This window comes from Chrysoperla carnea, chromosome X, assembly GCF_905475395.1.
Source record: "Chrysoperla carnea chromosome X, inChrCarn1.1, whole genome shotgun sequence".
Taxonomy (NCBI): Eukaryota; Metazoa; Arthropoda; class Insecta; order Neuroptera; family Chrysopidae; genus Chrysoperla; species Chrysoperla carnea.
The window spans coordinates 10,045,948-10,063,711 of NC_058342.1; the positions used below are offsets into that span (position 1 = coordinate 10,045,948).

The window sequence follows — 17,764 nt, forward strand, 5'->3', positions numbered from 1 at the left end:
AGACCCAATTGACCTATGTTGCTCATTTACGAACTTAGCCTCAATTTTTACGTCCTGAGCATGCTTTAAAAATTTCAGCTTGATATCTCATTTCGTTTTTGAGTTATCGTGTCCAAAGACAGACGGGAAGACGGATAGACGGACAAACAACCGCAAATGGACTAATTAGGTAATTTTATGAACACCTATACCTAAATTTCTTTCGTAGCATGAATATTTTTAGACGTTACAAACTTGGGACTAGACTTAGTATACATTGATTGATTGATTGATTGAAAACAATTATTAAGTAAGTATTTTTCCTTGTTTCAGATAATTTTTTAAGAATTCATTAAGAATATATTCTAATAAAATGGATTCAGAAGAAGAATTGGGAGCATCACCTCCCGAAACAACAACCGACAACCCTCCACTCAGGTATCGAGATTTAATAGCGTTTTGGATATTAGGTTTATGTAATAATTTTGGATATGTAGTTATGTTAAGTGCAGCGCATGATATTCTAGAATCTGAAGTAAGTATTTAATTACTTTACTGTATTTAATAATTTCATTAATCATCAAATATATATACATGATATTCCATTAAGTAAATAATTATTTAATAATTACTTTAATCGTTGTAAAAGATTTATTATAAGAAAAACAAAATCTCATTAGCTTATTAATAAGTAATACTTTCTGTTAACTGTTTAGTAAAATAATCATATGTAAATATAATTTCAAAGTGTTTATAAATATTTTTAGGGATATTTTTGCATTTGTGTACACTTATCTCTTATTAAGCTAACTTTATTTTACATATAAATTTATGAATTCTGAATCTGAACCTTACCCAGGTCACTCTTGTTCCAAATTAATAAATACAAGATGCGAACCGAAAACTTGCATATTTGAAATGTCAATTAAAAAAAATACAGCAGTTATTAATATATTAAAAATTTTGCAGAAAAGAGTTGAGACATTTAACATTTACTTTTACGAGATAGTGTTGAGAATGATATTACGTGATTGCCCATTTTAAGGGCAATAGCAATAGCAAAGGAAAGTAGCATAAAAGAAACAGGACAAAGGGGTTTAAAATAAATATGCTATGATATAAATAAATCCACAAATGACACAGGTTGGCTGATAAGTCCCCGGTCTGACACATAGATGGCGTCGCTAGTATTAAATGCATATTATTTTTATATAGTACCAACCTTCAAATGATTCGTGTCAAAATTTGACGTCTGTAAGTCAATTAGTTTGTGAGATAGAGCGTCTTTTGTGAAGCAACTTTTGTTATTGTGAAAAAAATGGAAAAAATGGAATTTCGTGTTTTGATAAAATACTGTTTTCTGAAGGGAAAAAATACAGAGTCCGGAAACTCATTATCAAGCCAAGTTTTTGCTTCCACTGTATTTTTTCCCTTCAGAAAACAGTATTTTATCAAAACACGAAATTCCATTTTTTCCATTTTTTTCACAATAACAAAAGTTGCTTCACAAAAGACGCTCTATCTCACAAACTAATTGACTTACAGACGTCAAATTTTGACACGAATCATTTGAAGGTTGGTACTAAATAAAAATAATATGCATTTAATACTAGCGACGCCATCTATGTGTCAGACCGGGGACTTATCAGCCAACCTATTATAAGAAAAGTTTATATGAACAAGAAAAATAAACATTTGCATTTAAAAATTATATATTTTATGAAAACAAATCAATATTGTTAACTGCTCGAAAGAAATTTTCTTACTTTAAGTAATGAGATCTATTATTATATGATAATCATATATTCTATGGTATGCAAGGCCTCAATTATTCTGAAATAGACCGTAAAAATATGTCCAAATTTTTATCCATAAACATAGAAATAAAATATACTAAAAATAGACGAGGAATAGAAAAACGAGCGTTTCACGACAGTATGGCTTGTTATATCTTGTCGCTACCGAATCAAGCATGCCAACAATGACATAATAAAATGTTGTTAGATTAAAATTTATTTTTTATATTTTTTTGCAGTTTTTTTTCTAAATTTTCTTTGTAACATATTCGTTATACCCTCAGGACCATTCATCCAAAATAAAAATAAGGAAGAAGCACACCCGTAATATACTACCCTTAAAAAACCATTCTTCTATATGCGGTCTCAAAAAAATTTTTTTTAAAAATTTGTAGTTTCTCAAAAACACCTTTTTTTGCCCTGAAAATGGGTTTTTATAGAATTTTTGGATTTTTTTTGGGTCACTGAACACGAAACCGGGGCCATTTTTTCAACATAATGTAATGAAAATCGAGCGTATACTAATAACTGAATAACTTCTGGCAGCTTGACCGTCACACAATATATTTCGAGCTAATCAAGCGCTGCAATTGTTACTGCTTGATTCCGCTTCATTATTGAAGCGTGAACTGAATCGGAATTATTAGCGTCTATATTCAGGCGCCTATACATAGAGACAATAATGGAGGAATGGCTAGAAAAGGAGATTTTTTCCATTAAAAAGTTTTAGTTTCTATCAATAGCCACTTTTTAAGGCAAGTATACACTTTCCTTTTTTGCGTTTACTGCTAAAAGTATTCGAATTAAATTATTAAAAGGTATATTTAAAACAATACCGCTTACAGAGTTTAAAATTTACTGAAATTTAATATTTTAAATTTAACTGGCACTCTACTAGCAGCGAGTATCTGCAGAAACGTCCAATAATGGCTTCCAGTAGTTCACATAGCCCTCTTACTGGCCGCTCAAAAAGGCTTCAATTTAGTGGCCACTAGAAGCCAACTGGAATTTCGTACTACTAAATAACAGCCATTACTGCATGCTACTTAAACTAATATAGGAATATATCCATAACAATAAAAAAACGAGTGTACTTTAAACCACTGCACACGACGGAAGTAAATCTTCTCTAGCTCCATCTTTTGGTGTATAATATGCATGATATTTTTTAATATGCATGTTCTAATTTTTAACGCTAGCGTTCGGCATCAAAGTCCAGTGTTGTACCACTTGTCAACTGGCTCTCTGTGTAAACGTATAATATTTTATATACTTATAAAATGACATTGATGTATGTTGTTATGTTGTTGAAATGTAACTCTCTTTCTCTTCCTATCTTCACAAACTTATATCTCCCTCTCAACTTGATCACACTTTTCGCAATAAGCTTAAGCACACATTTTCGTAAAATTCTGATCATACATTCTCCAGTGTATTCCCGAAGTCAAGCCTGTCTAAAGAAGTTTTACTTCAATAAAATCATACACAGCATAATAATAGGGCACCTTATTCCTTGATGACAGCACCATAATACGACAATTCGCAAACGTATACAAACTAAACACCATCAAGAATTTTTTGTGTATTTTACAGGGTATTTTACTAGAGAAACTGGTAGTAAGGTTTCCTGTTATTTAAATGTTTTCATGTTTCACGTTGGCGTTCTGTTTGTTCAAAATGTTTGTGTCGTTCAGATTACTCACAGTGCCACTTTCCTTAGCAAAAAGTTATCAACATGCGTGACTGCAAAAAAAAGACCTGTTCTCCATTTATTTTATTATAAACGTGTGAGGAGGATATAAACATTATTTTAATATAAAATAGTAAAAGCATAAAGTCGAAGAAAATTCTGTACTAGTTGACAATTCATAAGTCAACTTTTTAGAAGTTTAGATGCATATTATATCCTCCGAAAAAATGTAACATGCGCTACATCTGAACAGCGTATTTAAACCGGTAATTAAATTATTTTTAAATTTAAAAAAATAATTGTAAATGAAGAGAAATTTTAATAAAATAATTTTTACCTATTAATATACAGGTTGCTTTTTTAAGGTGGCATGCTTGAAACTCGAATAAATTTAATCGAAGAATTAACGAATTTTTCGTTTGAAGCATTCTTAAAAAAAAAACATCCTGTATATGTATTACAGTGGAACCTCGATAACTTGAACACCAACGGAAATAAAAAAATTTACACCCACACACACAAGTAGGTCGAGATGCCGAGGATTTAATTACTAAAATTTCAACTTAGAATGACGCAATTATATTTATTCAGCATAAAGAGTCGCCTTTTTAAAACTCGAGTTATAAAGGATAAATACGTACTATTAATACCTCACAGGGAAATAACATTTTGTTTTAGTTACAAAGTCTAAATAATTCGAGATACCGCGTATTTAGGGGCTCAGCGACTTACTGAGGATTACAATTTAAGAAGGCTTGCGTTATCAAGGTTCCACTTAAGTCGTAATCCTCAGTAAGTCGAAAAAAATGGCATGATTCCAATTAAACGTTTGGAAATGCTGAGTTTACGACTACTTTGTTGGCTTTCTGTAGCTTCCAAGATTTGAATATTGAAATAAAGCCCAAGTAGGCAATATAAAAAATTCGATTTTTTAATTTGACTTCAAAGTTTGCACTATACAATTTGGCGTTAAGTTGACGCTAGTTTGTCGACACACATCGAACACAAGTGCTATATATTTTTGCTACTTCATCTAACTCTTACATATTCGCACCGTGCATGGGTTTTATAGGTGGCGTTTTCATAATACACTACTTTAATAATATAATTGTATGGATTGCTTTTATGGCTTACATTGAAAATCGAATATTGTCTAACAAATTTAAAAAGTACTTATGATCATTTACTTTTCAAAAATAATATTTGTGCAGTTTGGTCTCTTATTTTCACAATTTTTAATGCAACAAGTTAATTAATTGTTATTTTCCAATAATTTTATTTTGACATTTACATTTACGTGTAAAAAATTGCATATTAGTCATAACAACACCCTTTAACGCCAAAATTGTCGACTGGAAGCGCTGACGGCGATTTTATACGATGAATACTCAGACACGAATAAGCAACTCGTTTATAACCTATAAGTATGAAACATCTAGTATAGTCCATGAAGCATGTTCTATAACCTTCATGGTATAGTCAATGAAAAATTGAAAATACATGCTGATTTGACGTATTTCTAAAGTTAACTCAAAAAGGTGGTAGACATTTGAAATACACCGGATTTAATTTTCAAATAAAGCTACACCTGGGGTTGTTTCTTTTTTAAATGTCCGATGTACTTTTTTATAAAGAAACTAGCTGTTAAACCCGCTTCGCTGGGTTGTTTTTGCACATTTAAATATCAAAATTGTTAAATGAAAGACTTTTTTTTTAATTCTCTCTGTGTGTACGGAACAGTAAGATTTTTTTGGCCGATCCCAATATTATGTCTACACTCTCTGTGCGTACGGAAAAGTAAGGGAAAGATCGATAGAAACCCATGGAACATTCCAGAATATTCGAGAAAGTTCTAGAAAATTCGATAGAAATCCATAGAACATTCCAGAATATTCGAGAAAATTCTAGAAAATTCGATAGAAATCCATAGAACATTCCAGAATGTTCGAGAAAATTCTAGAAAATTCGACAGAAACCCATGGAACATTCCAGATTGTTCGAGAAAGTTTGATAAAATTCAATTAAAATCCATACAACATTCGAGAATATTCGAGAAAGTTCTAGAAAATTCGATAGAAATCCATAGAACATTCCAGAATGTTCGAGAAAATTCTAGAAAATTCGATAGAAATCCATGGAACATTCCAGAATTTTCGAGAAAAATCGAAAGACATTTGCGCCAGTAGCGCCATCTAGTGAAAATTGTACTATTGACAGTGGCGCCATCTATTGAAAATTATTAGAACTATTTTTTAATCTATTTTCTATGAATTTCTAGATCAGTTTTAATTCCACCCCCACCAAACTCCCTTATTCACAATGCACCCCCACCAAACTCCCTCATTCACAATGGGAGCCTAAGGACTACCCAATGACATAATCCCCTACCGAAGGTCAATGGTTAGTTTTAGGGAAAATCGGGGACATACAAACAAACACTCTCTTTTTATATATATAGATGGTGAGAGAAGGCACTTTTACCACGGCTTTTAATAGGTTTGCCATTTGGTAATGACTATTATTTAATTTTTACAGTATATCTAAAGGCCGTAGGTCGTGAAAAACTATTTCAACAATAAGAAAATTATTAAGATTTTGAAAATACAAAAAATTATTGAATTTCCTAACTTTTTGTTAAATCGTAATAACCCTTATTGGAAGTATGGCAACGTTAATCCGCAAAAGCAGGGCGGATCTTTTTTATTTCCCGAGCCACGAGAATTCTCGAGTCCGATATCTAGAGTTTCTTGAAAAAGTTTCTCGAGAAATTTTTAATAAAACACGATGTTTTTTTCAAATTATTGCCTTATTACAAAGATAGACTGATTGCTGAGATCAATTAAATCAAATGGTACATTTTTAGCTACCATAAATTGCCCTTATTCATTAACAAATCAAAAATAAACAATAAATTAAACAATCTTTACTCGCTCAGATATTATTATGTCTTTTATTAAATCACATAACACCCTTTCCATCAAACAAAGTACCATAATTAAAAATTAAATAAAAAATAGTTGGTAAAATTAAATCAACAAATTTATTAGTACATATTCAGATAACTATTTGGAAAAAATCACAGTATTTTGATTAAACAAATCATAATTCAAGAATCAACTTATTCAATAATCAACAAAAAAATCAAATATTAATTAAAAGATTTTCTCTTTGACTAGGCTTTCAGAAATATAAGAGCATTAACAGCATCATCTGATAGACGGTTTCTTATTTTATTGACAATGTTTCCCGATAACGAGGAAACATGCTCATTCTCCGTTGATGCTGGCTTAATTGTTATTGCAGCTTTGTATATGTTTTCTAGAGTAGGCGTTCGTTAACCAGTCAAATAATTGATATTATTTTTTATTAAATTTTTAGTAATGTGGGTGTGATTGGGTTTTTATTATTTTCAGCTGTCTCAGTGGCTTTTTTAATTGAAGTTCAAATACTTCATTGTCAAGTTTCATGTTTTCTTCATTATCTTGGTTTGCGAAGGAAACTTCTCTGGAGTCAGAATAGGGTATTCCACTATTTTTGAAAAAGTACCTGAAAATGTTGATTTTGCTAATAAAAAGCCACCAAAAATTTATTTCGGAAAAATACACACGCTTTGTTTCCAAAAACTTAAAATTAAATTTTAAACCTTTTTCATACTGTCAAAAACGCGGGCATCCAATTTGATGACGTAATATCGGTATCATTATATGAAATAACACAATTTTTCACAAATAATTTTGATAGATTTATTCAAAGAGATCTGATTATAATAAATATAAATACTTATTATCTATGATTATATTATACCCAGTAGGCTACACTCAACTAACTGAAGGTCTATGGCTCATACCGATATGACATCACAGCAGGGTTTGTCCGCGTTTTAGGTCACGTGATATACAATTTAGAAATAACGATTTTTAATTTTAATATTTTTTTTTAAGAAAAATGTGCTTTTATGACTCGAAATCAGAATATTTAAGTATATTTTTACATAAATTTTAACTTTATTCAAATTTCATAAATTATTTTTAATTATTTACTAACGATAATACCATATTGATATATTTAATCAATATCGTTTAATTGCAGGGTTAAAAAATCATTTAATTTTCATTGTTGTATGTTATAGGGTTTTGTGTTTTTGAGCTACCTTGTGCACGGAATTTAGTTCTCGAATTCTTGAAGCATTGCAATTTTTTTCCCGTCTCGTTTGAAGACAAATTTCTCGAGGTTTCTCGAAGAGAAACCCTAATGAACATACATTTATATATACAGAATGAATTTTTTTGCGTTAAAAATTATAACGTTGGTAATTACATGCAGAATTCTGTTCATAAAGCTTGCAGTGAGTGTCAATAATTTATCTTAACAATTTGCGCTTTTTATTTATTCGAAGTTGGCTGATAAGGACTTTTACCGTTTATAACCAAAAAGCCATTTGTTAAGCCACGCCCCAAAAATTTTACTTTAGAAATTTGTTAAATAAGTGTGTGAATTAAATTTATTTTCTATGCATAATTAAACAGAAAAAAAACCAATTTAACTTAATATTGTTATCTGGACGCTACGAATTCTGAAAATAAACATTTAGCTATCATACCTATTATCTGCTTCTTTGGATCTATTACTACTTTTTCTTTATCTTATTTTCTTATTAATAATTAATTTCTTTTTATTTATGAAAGTGTTAACATTTAACAATTTTTTTATAGGAAGACACACCTGTTCAAGTTTTTTCAAATGAAAGAGAATGTAATGAAATATCCACAGGAGCAATTCTATTAGCCGATGTAATACCCAGTCTTATTATTAAAGTTATAAGTCCGTTTCTACCACAACACACAACGTAAGAAAAAGTACAAGAATTGCTAAGGACCACGTGCTAATTTTGCAAATTCGCTGGTAGTTTTTTTTTTTCAAGTTACCGGATTTCATAAGTTTTCCATCTTAATCAAAAATATCAATGGGTTCCGATGATCCAAACTCATTTATGGACGATATCATCCATCGTACCCATTGAGATTTTTGATCAGGATTCCAAATATACAAAATCCGGAAATATGAGCAAATTTTACCGAAATCCAATTTCCGTAAAATTAGTGCGGGATCCTTTTTTAATTGTTGCGAAAAATGAGTTTTTTTTTATTGATTTTATGTATAGTGGTCGAGTAATTGCATGTATAATACTATCTGCTGCTGGATACATAATTGTGGCATTTGCAGAAACTGAATTTATATCAATATTGGGTGTAATTATAACATCCTTTGCATGTGGACTTGGTGAATCTAGTTTCCTGGCTTATAGTTCCTATTATAATCGGTAAGATATATTTCACTCTTTATAAGCTTTTTTACAGCCGCATTCATAACGAAATCTACTTTTACCTATATTTTACAAAAATTTAACAGCATTTTCTCTTCCAATAGTACTGCTCCAGTTTGTAACTTCCGAAGTACTGCTAAATGCTATCATTTGTTGCAAAACGAAACATAATATTACGTCTAGTGACGTAGAAACTTTATAATTGAACCTTAAATAGAACCTTAGAAAACGTAGAACCTTAAAATAAAAAAATAAACAATTGACTGAGCTAATTGTATAAATAACATATATAGACAATGTTGATTACGCAATCGTTTGTTTTTTTACATGTAAGTAAAGAAAGATAGTCACTCTTAAAGAGTCACATATACATACAGGTCACACGCAAATAGCTGACATTCCCATGTAATACATACTATAAAATTTGCACGCTCACGGGTAATCAGTGATGCTTAGGAAGAAATGTTTCAAACAAAATTTTTTTTATAAGGAACTTTTTTATTCCATGCATATGAAATATATCAAGGTATACTAAGTTTAGTCCCAAGTTTGTAACGCTTAAAAATATTGATGAATGTCTGTTCGTCCGAGAACACAATAACTCAAAAACAAAAAAGGATATCAAGTTGAAATTTTTATAGCGTGCTCAGGACGTAAAAAGTGAGTCAAAGTTCGTAAATAAATAACATAGATCAATTGGGTATTGGGTCCGCAGGACCCATTTTATCAATCGTTAACGGTAGAAAAAATATAAAAATTTGGAGAAATTTTTTTCAAGAAGAATAACACATTAATTTATTGTCTCTAGAAATGTAATATCAACATGGTCTTCAGGAACTGGAGGAGCTGGAGTATTTGGATCAATTTCTTACGCATTACTTACCCAAATTGGCCTTGATGCTCGAACAACTTTGTTACTGATGTTATCCATACCAATGTTGATGAGTGTTTCGTAAGTACTTCAAATTTTAACTAAATCCCTATTGCTGTTTGAAGAAAAAAATTTTAAAAGGTGACATGAAAAAATTTTTTCAAATAGGCCTCTTAATTTTGTATAAAATGTAATCTATTATTTTGAAAGCACAAAATATATATTGTTAGTTACGGTGTTGAAAGTTTAAGATAGCCAAGCTTTTGCAGGATTTTTTTTTAGTATGAAACAAACACTGAACATTCCAATAAAATATACGATATGACAGACTCCACTGTGATAAAATTAGTAAGGGTTACTGTTGCTATAGTTCTAGGTAAGGTGGGTTCTGGTCCCAGCGCAACAGTCTTTTTAGGTCTAAAATTGTTAATGCTTGGCACTTGTTATTTTTATTTAGGACGCAGAGAATATTGAGCGAAGCTTAACCGGTTTAGCCGTTTTACAGATATTGTCGATGTAAAGGTGTCAAAAAAGTCTTCTCCAGCGTTTCAGCTCTTTTTTCAATCAAAATCTGTTTCACAGCATCAACCAATTCAATTACCTTGCCAAGATTCAGGTTTTCTGTTTGAAGTACTCGATTCAAAGACAAAATCAAAGAATGTACCCAGCTCAAAATATGCATGGATACATTACTATATTGCTAATTACAATTTATGTGGAGAGATTCTCAATGGGAGAGGTTTTAACCGCCAAAACCCTTCCTGTGCGTACGCCTGAAAGCGTAATTCAATTAACTTTAAATAACATTTTTCTCAGAAGGATAAATATTCCGATAGCAAAAAAGGCAAATTTTTTGTAGCCCATGGGCGCAATCTATTTATAGAAGGTCCTTCGGTTAATAGGTATACCATGGATAATTAAAAATCCAAATTTATTTTGTTTTAGTTATTGGGTGATTTTATCAAAACCAAATAAAAAAGTTATTAAAAAGGAACCAGTGCCAATTCAGCATCAAGAAACCAACGAAAAACAAGCAGTCCAGTGTAATGAGAAACTTAAAACTATACTTCATAACATACGAGAAAAAGCAGCAAAAATTCCACCATTATTTGTATATATGTTTCCTTTAGGGCTTGTTTACTTCTTTGAATATTTCATCAATCAAGGCTTGGTAATTTTTTTTTTTTTTTTAATTTATTACAACTTATCAAAACCAGTTTGGATGTCACACATGTTTTCATTTTATGTAAACAATATCAGTCATACAATTTCAATAATATTTTGCTTCCTTAGGATTACGGTATTTTTAACAACATGGGTCTAATAATATTTTTGCACGAAAACTCAAATAGAAAGGTAAATAGGTAGTTTTTGACCTGTAAAAAAATTTTCAAGAACATAGGTCGTTTATGTTAGCTGTATAAATTTTCAAAGTAGTCGATATTAAATATTTAACATGCAAAGGATGGGAATTCATACTATTTTGAAGATATTTTTGAACATTTGCAGTTCAAGTTTTTATTGTAGAAAATAGCTTTGCACCAAAATCTAGAAATATGTAAATAAACCAATTAGGGATATTTGAGCCAAAATAGAATGTAATTGATCGTTTAGTTTACGAAAAACAATAAACAAAGATTACTTTTTGATGAATATTTTGTCTAATCCAGAATTAAATTTTATAAACAGAAACGTTGTTTATACGAGTTATTCATTATGCGCATTACGCAAAGCGCGCTATTATTTGAATTAATTTGTAGATAATTTTTAATTTAGTTGAGCGAATGGAATGTACAGATTATACGAGAAATTCATTGAAATTGTTTTTTGATTTGCGTTTTATAAATACAACTTTATATCGCAGTTAATTCCTTTTTGAAAAACTTGATAGCTTTTACTCATAAAACAACAATATAAATAATATACTTTTTGGCAGATAAGCCAAACATGTATATGATACAGCTTTGCCAGGTTTAATTAACTAAACAACTACTACTTGCTTCGAAATGTCGCATTTCTTTAAAGAAAAACACCATTCGAAAAAATATTCCTCTTGGTCGAGGGATTTTGTAAGAGCGTTTTTTCGTGACTTATTGTCTTCGCCTAGACTTCTTCAATCATGATATTTAAGAAAAAAATAAAATTTTTTAATTTTTGATGCCGAAATCGGGTCTTGAAAATAGAACATTTTTTAGTATGCACAAACTCTAAATTTAATTCACGAAAGATAACAGTTGCACATATTTTTTTAAATGTAAAGTAAGTATTTATTAGCAACGTGTGCAAGTTTCAGAGCTCTATGAGTTTTTCTTTTTACCGCGAAAAACCCAGTCCCAAAAGATACACTTTTTCGGGAGCCAATTTCCGCATAAAAAATTAAAGGTTTTGCTAAAATATGATGATTGAAGAAGTCTAGGCGAAGAGATTAAGGCCCAAAAAGAGGAAGAGGGTGCAATTTTTCAGAGGCGGGGTAGCTATTTTTGTGTAACTTTACATGTTTTCCAGAAAATTCGTTCTAACCATAAATTTGATAAAATTTCCGTTGGTTGTCCCTACTTGAATTTATCGAATTCCTGAAATTCAATTCTGAATCGTTCAAACTCTGTGATGTTATTTCAAGTAAAAAACAAAACCCTAGCATTTGTATTAGCAAAATTTCTTAATTAAAGTCTTTTAAATAGTTTAGTTTAACCATGAAAAATAATAATCTAAATTTTTAAAAATCCTACAAAATTCATATAAAATTTTTATATTTTACAGTTTGAACTTGTTGATTTTGAAAATATTTGGTTGAACCGTAAACAACAATACCGATGGTTAAATGTGACCTACCAAATTGGAGTTTTCATTTCCCGATCTTCCGTTAATATTTGCTTAGTTAAAAATATTTGGATATTGGCGATTTTACAAGTAAGTTCTCCTAAAAAAAATGTTTTAATTATTTTTTGTCTTATTATTAATTATTCTAAGTCTGGCTGACATCGCTTTTTGACCACATAACTGCAGCCATATAGGACCAAAAAGGTCTCTAACAAATTTTCTCTACAACTAATAGTTTCAGAGATATTAATTATTTAAAGTTCGAAAAAATCGAAAATGGCCACTTTCAATCTTGAAAAACAATATGATAAATTAAAAATTTGAATGTTTCCAAACTTCTTAAATATTCTTCAAACATCCCTGAATCAAATTCCATAGATTTTTGGGCTATTATTTTATTGTAAGCTCTTCTATTTTAATAAACAATTAAGTGCTTGCATATATTGGATACATATGCTCGCTTCCACTCACACCAAGTATATGTATGCAAACACTTTATTATTTATTAAAAAAGAAGAGCTTACAATAAAATAAAAGCCTAAAATGCTTTGGAATTTGATTCAGGGATGTTTGAAGAATTTTTAAGAATTTTGGCAGCATTAAAATTTTTGGTTGTTCATATTGTTTTTCAGGATTGAAAGTGGCCATTTTCGCATTTTTTCGAACTTTAAATAATTAATATCTTTGAAACTATTAGTTTTAGAGAAAATTTGTAAGAGATTGTTTTTGTTTTAAATTATCCAAATAAATTATCCTAAATTTTTAGTTTTGGCGTGATTGCGTAACAGACAGACATTGTCTTTTATCAGGGGTTTATTTTATAAAATCTCTTAGATACCTCTAAACTATTTCTATGCAACTATAATGTACCACAGCGAAGCGTGGCAGGGTACAGCTAGGACTTTTAGACCTAAAATTAGGGTTAGGGACATATGAAGTGAAGGTTATGTATAACACAATAATTTTTGTATTTAAAATTAAAGTTTCCCAGCGAAGGTAGTTCACGGCTAGTTAATAATAAATACAATTAAAATCATTACCATTTTACTTTTTTAGGGCATCAACAGCATCCTATTTACTGCTGAAACTATGTTTTACATAAGCCCAAGTATATGGATTGTACTATTATTTACAATATGGGAGGGCTTATTGGGAGGTGGTGCTTATGTCAATACATTTTACAAAATATCTCACGAGGTAAGTTACCTTTTTAAGTTTACGTATAATCAATCAAATTTTCATCTTTTCGTTTGCTAGGCATATAAATATCACGAGTATGACAGAATACATGCGTTAAGCAATGCATCTAAGTGATAGGTATTATATAAATTTGTTAAAGCTTCGATATGCGTTGAGATAGTTGTAAGACGCTTGGAGAGTGGGAGTTTCTTAGTTGAATAGATGAACTACAACAGATAAACCACGATACTAGTCGCTTTTGCAATTTCATATAACATATCTAATACCTCTTACTTAGATGCAATGCTTAACGCATGTACTCTGTCATGCTCATGATATTATATGCCTAGATGTAAATCGAACATTCTGTATATGCATATTCACTCAAACAAAACACATAAAAGAAACACATATTAAGTTCAGATTTCGATTAATTATCTTAAAAAATGTGACCCATCATCCTGTATGACTGCGCAAAATTTCAAACCAATATTCCTATAAATAACTACGATGCCTTCATCTTAAATGCGACAGACTGGATACTAGATATAAAAAGTACTTTAAATGGTAACCTAGAATATAAGCAGTTACTACGTAAAGTTTATTAAAAGTGAATATTATCCGCGTGATGCATAAGAGAAAATTTCCGTATGGATTTTGAATATTTTGATCGAAAGTCAGAACAGAATCAACAATGCAACGTACTTAATTTACAAAGTTTTTGTACAATTTATTCTATTTAAGGATATTTGAGCATGACAAAAATTTTTGATTTAAAGGGTCAAAAGGCAGATTTTTACTAAAAGAATATGTGGTTAAAATTTCAAAAAGTCATTGAAAATCGATATAAAATGAAGGAATCTCAAAAAACGTTATATTTTGAAAGCTTTTGATAATTTTCACTTGGAATGAATAAAAAAAAAAAAACTTTTTAAAAGAAAGTAAACATATTAGCAATGACATAAAAAAGAAGAAAACCAAGTGTCTCCATCCATATAAGGGATGTAAGAGCAGGGCACATTTAGGGTTGAAATTATTTTTAATCTTACTTTGATGATGAATTTTAGTATTACTTCATGCAGACGAAAAATAAAATTTTTCGATATGTGTCTTGGTTATCGAAATATCGACAGCTGAATAATTAAACAAAATTTTCAATTTTCAATATTTTGAAAATTACGCCAGATATCGAAAAATTTTACTTTTACTTTTCGTCTGATATCGTCAAGTTTTAATATAATTTATCATCAAAATTGAAAATATATACTTGTTAAATTTGTGCCCTCACTACCATGCATATACATCCTTAACTGATATTTAAAATTACTTTATTCAACTCGAAACTTCTTTGAAACAAATCCTGAATTTATTTTTTATGTCCTAGGTACCTGATGAAGAAAGAGAATTTGCCTTGGGTGCAGTAAGTATGTCTGATTCATTTGGAATCACGTTAGCTGGCTTTTTAGCAATACCAATTCACAATGCAATTTGTCGTCTTCCATTGCCAAGCAGACAATTGGCTGACATATTTTGATGTTTAGACCAAATTATTTAGATACATTTTAGGTAGATTTTTAACGAACGACTAAATTAGAGGTTTTCGCGAAGATTTAGACGGTAAAGAACTGAAAATCTTCTTATAGTCATTTAAGTTATTTAATCTGGATACAGCGATGACTTATCAACGATAAAACTGAAATATATAGGATTGCCAACCCTCTATTATTGGTCTGGAGATTTCAAAAAATTAAGGTTTCTTCAGACACCAGCCTATGAAAAATAATTTGTAGGTTCTTCGATTATTTTGAAAAATATTTTTTTTTCTTAGGAATAATATAAGTATTATCAAAGATAATAAATGAGAAAAGTAGGATTTTTCGATTTTCGCCCCAATTTCCTAGTCCAATTTTTGTATTATATAAATACGTATTTCGACTACCAAGTAGTCATCATCATTATGAATTAGCTTTAAAAAGCGTATGTTACTCATTGCTAATTTGGTGACATCTGCAAAAGTATGTTGGTCTGTTTACAATTTATTCTTTCCAAGTAGCTGAAAATTGTGACGCCAGCCATCATAACAACTATCACGTGATCCTCTTTTAACAATGACATTCGAGTATTTTATCACCTCATTTTGACAATTAAACATAATAAAATTCTTCCAAAAACAAATTTAAAAATTAATTTAAATTTTAAATATTTCATAATTTTTAATTTTGTTTTTGGAAGGACACAATTGTGACATCAGCTATCATAACAAATATCACGTGATCCTCTTTGGCTAATGATACTCGAGTATTTTATCACCTGATTGTGACTTCTAAAAGTAATAAGACCCTTCCAATAACAAAATTAAAAACTTATTTTTAAATTTTAAATATTTTATAATGTTCAATTTTGTTTTTGGAAGGATTTTATTATTTTTAGTTGTCAAAATCAGATAATAAAATACTCGAATAGCATTGGCTAACGAGGATCACGTGATAGCTGTTATGATGGCTAACGTCACAATTTTCAGTATAAATTGTAAACAGACCAACATAATTATGTGCAGATGTCACTAAATTAGCAATAAGCAACATAAGCTATTTAAAGCTAATTCATAATGATGATGACTACTTGGTAGTTGAAATACGTATTTATACAATACAAAAATTGGTCTAGGAAATTGGGGCGAAAATCGAAATTTATTTAAGACTAATAATTTTATTTATTATCACGAGAAAATTATATTTATTTATAACGCTCTTACTACGTGAGAGTTAATAAATTTACTACATACACAATTTATTAACTCTCACGTAGTAAGAGCGTTATAAATAAATATAATTTTCTCGTGATAATAAATAAAATTATTAGTCTTAAATAAATTTCGATTTTCGCCCCAATTTCCTAGACCAATTTTTGTTATAATTTTCTACATACATTGAGCTACTGAGCATTATTTTGAATGCTTTACGAACTGTAAACTTTTAAATATTTTTATATATTTGAATTAATATCTCCAGATTTATGTGGAAAATCTGCTGACTTTCCCAAATTTTGAGTTGGTAACCCTTAGAGCAGGCGCTAGATGAAATTGAGGTTGCAAAATTCTAGGGCCGCATTTTGTCAATTGATTCTTGTTCAGAAAAGTTTATAGATTAATATTCCAGATGTGGCCAGAAACCCTATTTGTCCAATTTTTGTATATCCCTACCCCTCCCCAGAAACAGTTAAATGTCAAGTTTTTGAACCAAAAAAAACTCTACATCGAGGTTTTTTGGGCAATTTTACGTCAAAAATTCTTCTTGTGATTTTTTCCTAAAGTTCACCCTCTTTGAGTTATTAACAGTTTAATGTTTACAAATACTCCAGAAAGGAGTTCAAAGCTGAAAATTAATGCAAATAAATTAAATTTGAGCTTCCCAAAATCTTGAAATCATCTTTGGATCTTTTATAAAGTTCTGAAGAAAGTAATTACAGATTGTAAGATTCTAAAGCCTCAATTTTCAAAAGACCTTTTCATTTCAATTACGATTCATTATTGTTCCAGGCAGAGTAATAAATTGGACAAAGATAAAAATTTTTGCTATTTTGCAAATAGCCTTTCAGGAGTTTTTCTAAACATTAAACTGTTAATAACTCAAAAACTGTGAACTTCAGAAAAAAATCAGAAAGAACCTTTTTGGCGTAAAATAACCCAAAAATCTTCGGGTAAGTTGATTCAAAACATTAACGTTTGACTCTCTCGGTGAAAGGGACGGAATATACAAAAATTGTACTAAAAGGATTTCTGACAACATCCGGAATATTAATCTGCAAAACTTTTTGAACAAGAATCAACTGACAAAATGCGGTCCTCAAATTTTGCACAGTCAACTCTAGCTAGCGCCTACTCTACCTAGAAATATAACAAAATTCAATGAAAAGTTTGAATTATGACGGGGTCATAATATTTTAGACCTATTAGATAGAAAATTATTTTAGCTCCGATAGAGCTCTTTTGTATATAATGTTGATTATTATGTAAATATATTTTTGCTAAGACTATTTAATAAATGTTCTACAAACAATGAAACTTTGCGTTTTTTTATGTGTAAACTACCGACTAAGGCGAGTTC

General features: G+C 29.9%; 1 protein-coding gene across 1 annotated transcript; it reads left to right on the forward strand.

Annotated features, from left to right (window-relative positions):
- The first annotated feature begins 317 nt into the window (after positions 1 to 317).
- Positions 318 to 15,441, forward strand: LOC123302361 (battenin). Its single transcript, XM_044885266.1, has 8 exons — positions 318 to 514; positions 8,178 to 8,311; positions 8,627 to 8,785; positions 9,597 to 9,740; positions 10,605 to 10,830; positions 12,420 to 12,569; positions 13,536 to 13,676; positions 15,043 to 15,441. Exons 1-8 carry the CDS (start codon positions 353 to 355, stop codon positions 15,190 to 15,192), a joined length of 1,266 nt encoding a protein of 421 aa, XP_044741201.1. The 5' UTR covers positions 318 to 352; the 3' UTR covers positions 15,193 to 15,441.
- Positions 15,442 to 17,764: the final 2,323 nt, after the last annotated feature.

Coding starts and splice junctions, on each gene's coding strand:
- LOC123302361 (XM_044885266.1), top strand. CDS start 353: ATGGATTCAGAAGAAGAATTGGGAGCATCACCTCCCGAAACAACAACC. Junction 12,570..13,535: donor GGATATTGGCGATTTTACAA/GTAAGTTCTCCT, acceptor TTACTTTTTTAG/GGCATCAACAGCATCCTATT. Junction 13,677..15,042: donor TTTACAAAATATCTCACGAG/GTAAGTTACCTT, acceptor TTTATGTCCTAG/GTACCTGATGAAGAAAGAGA.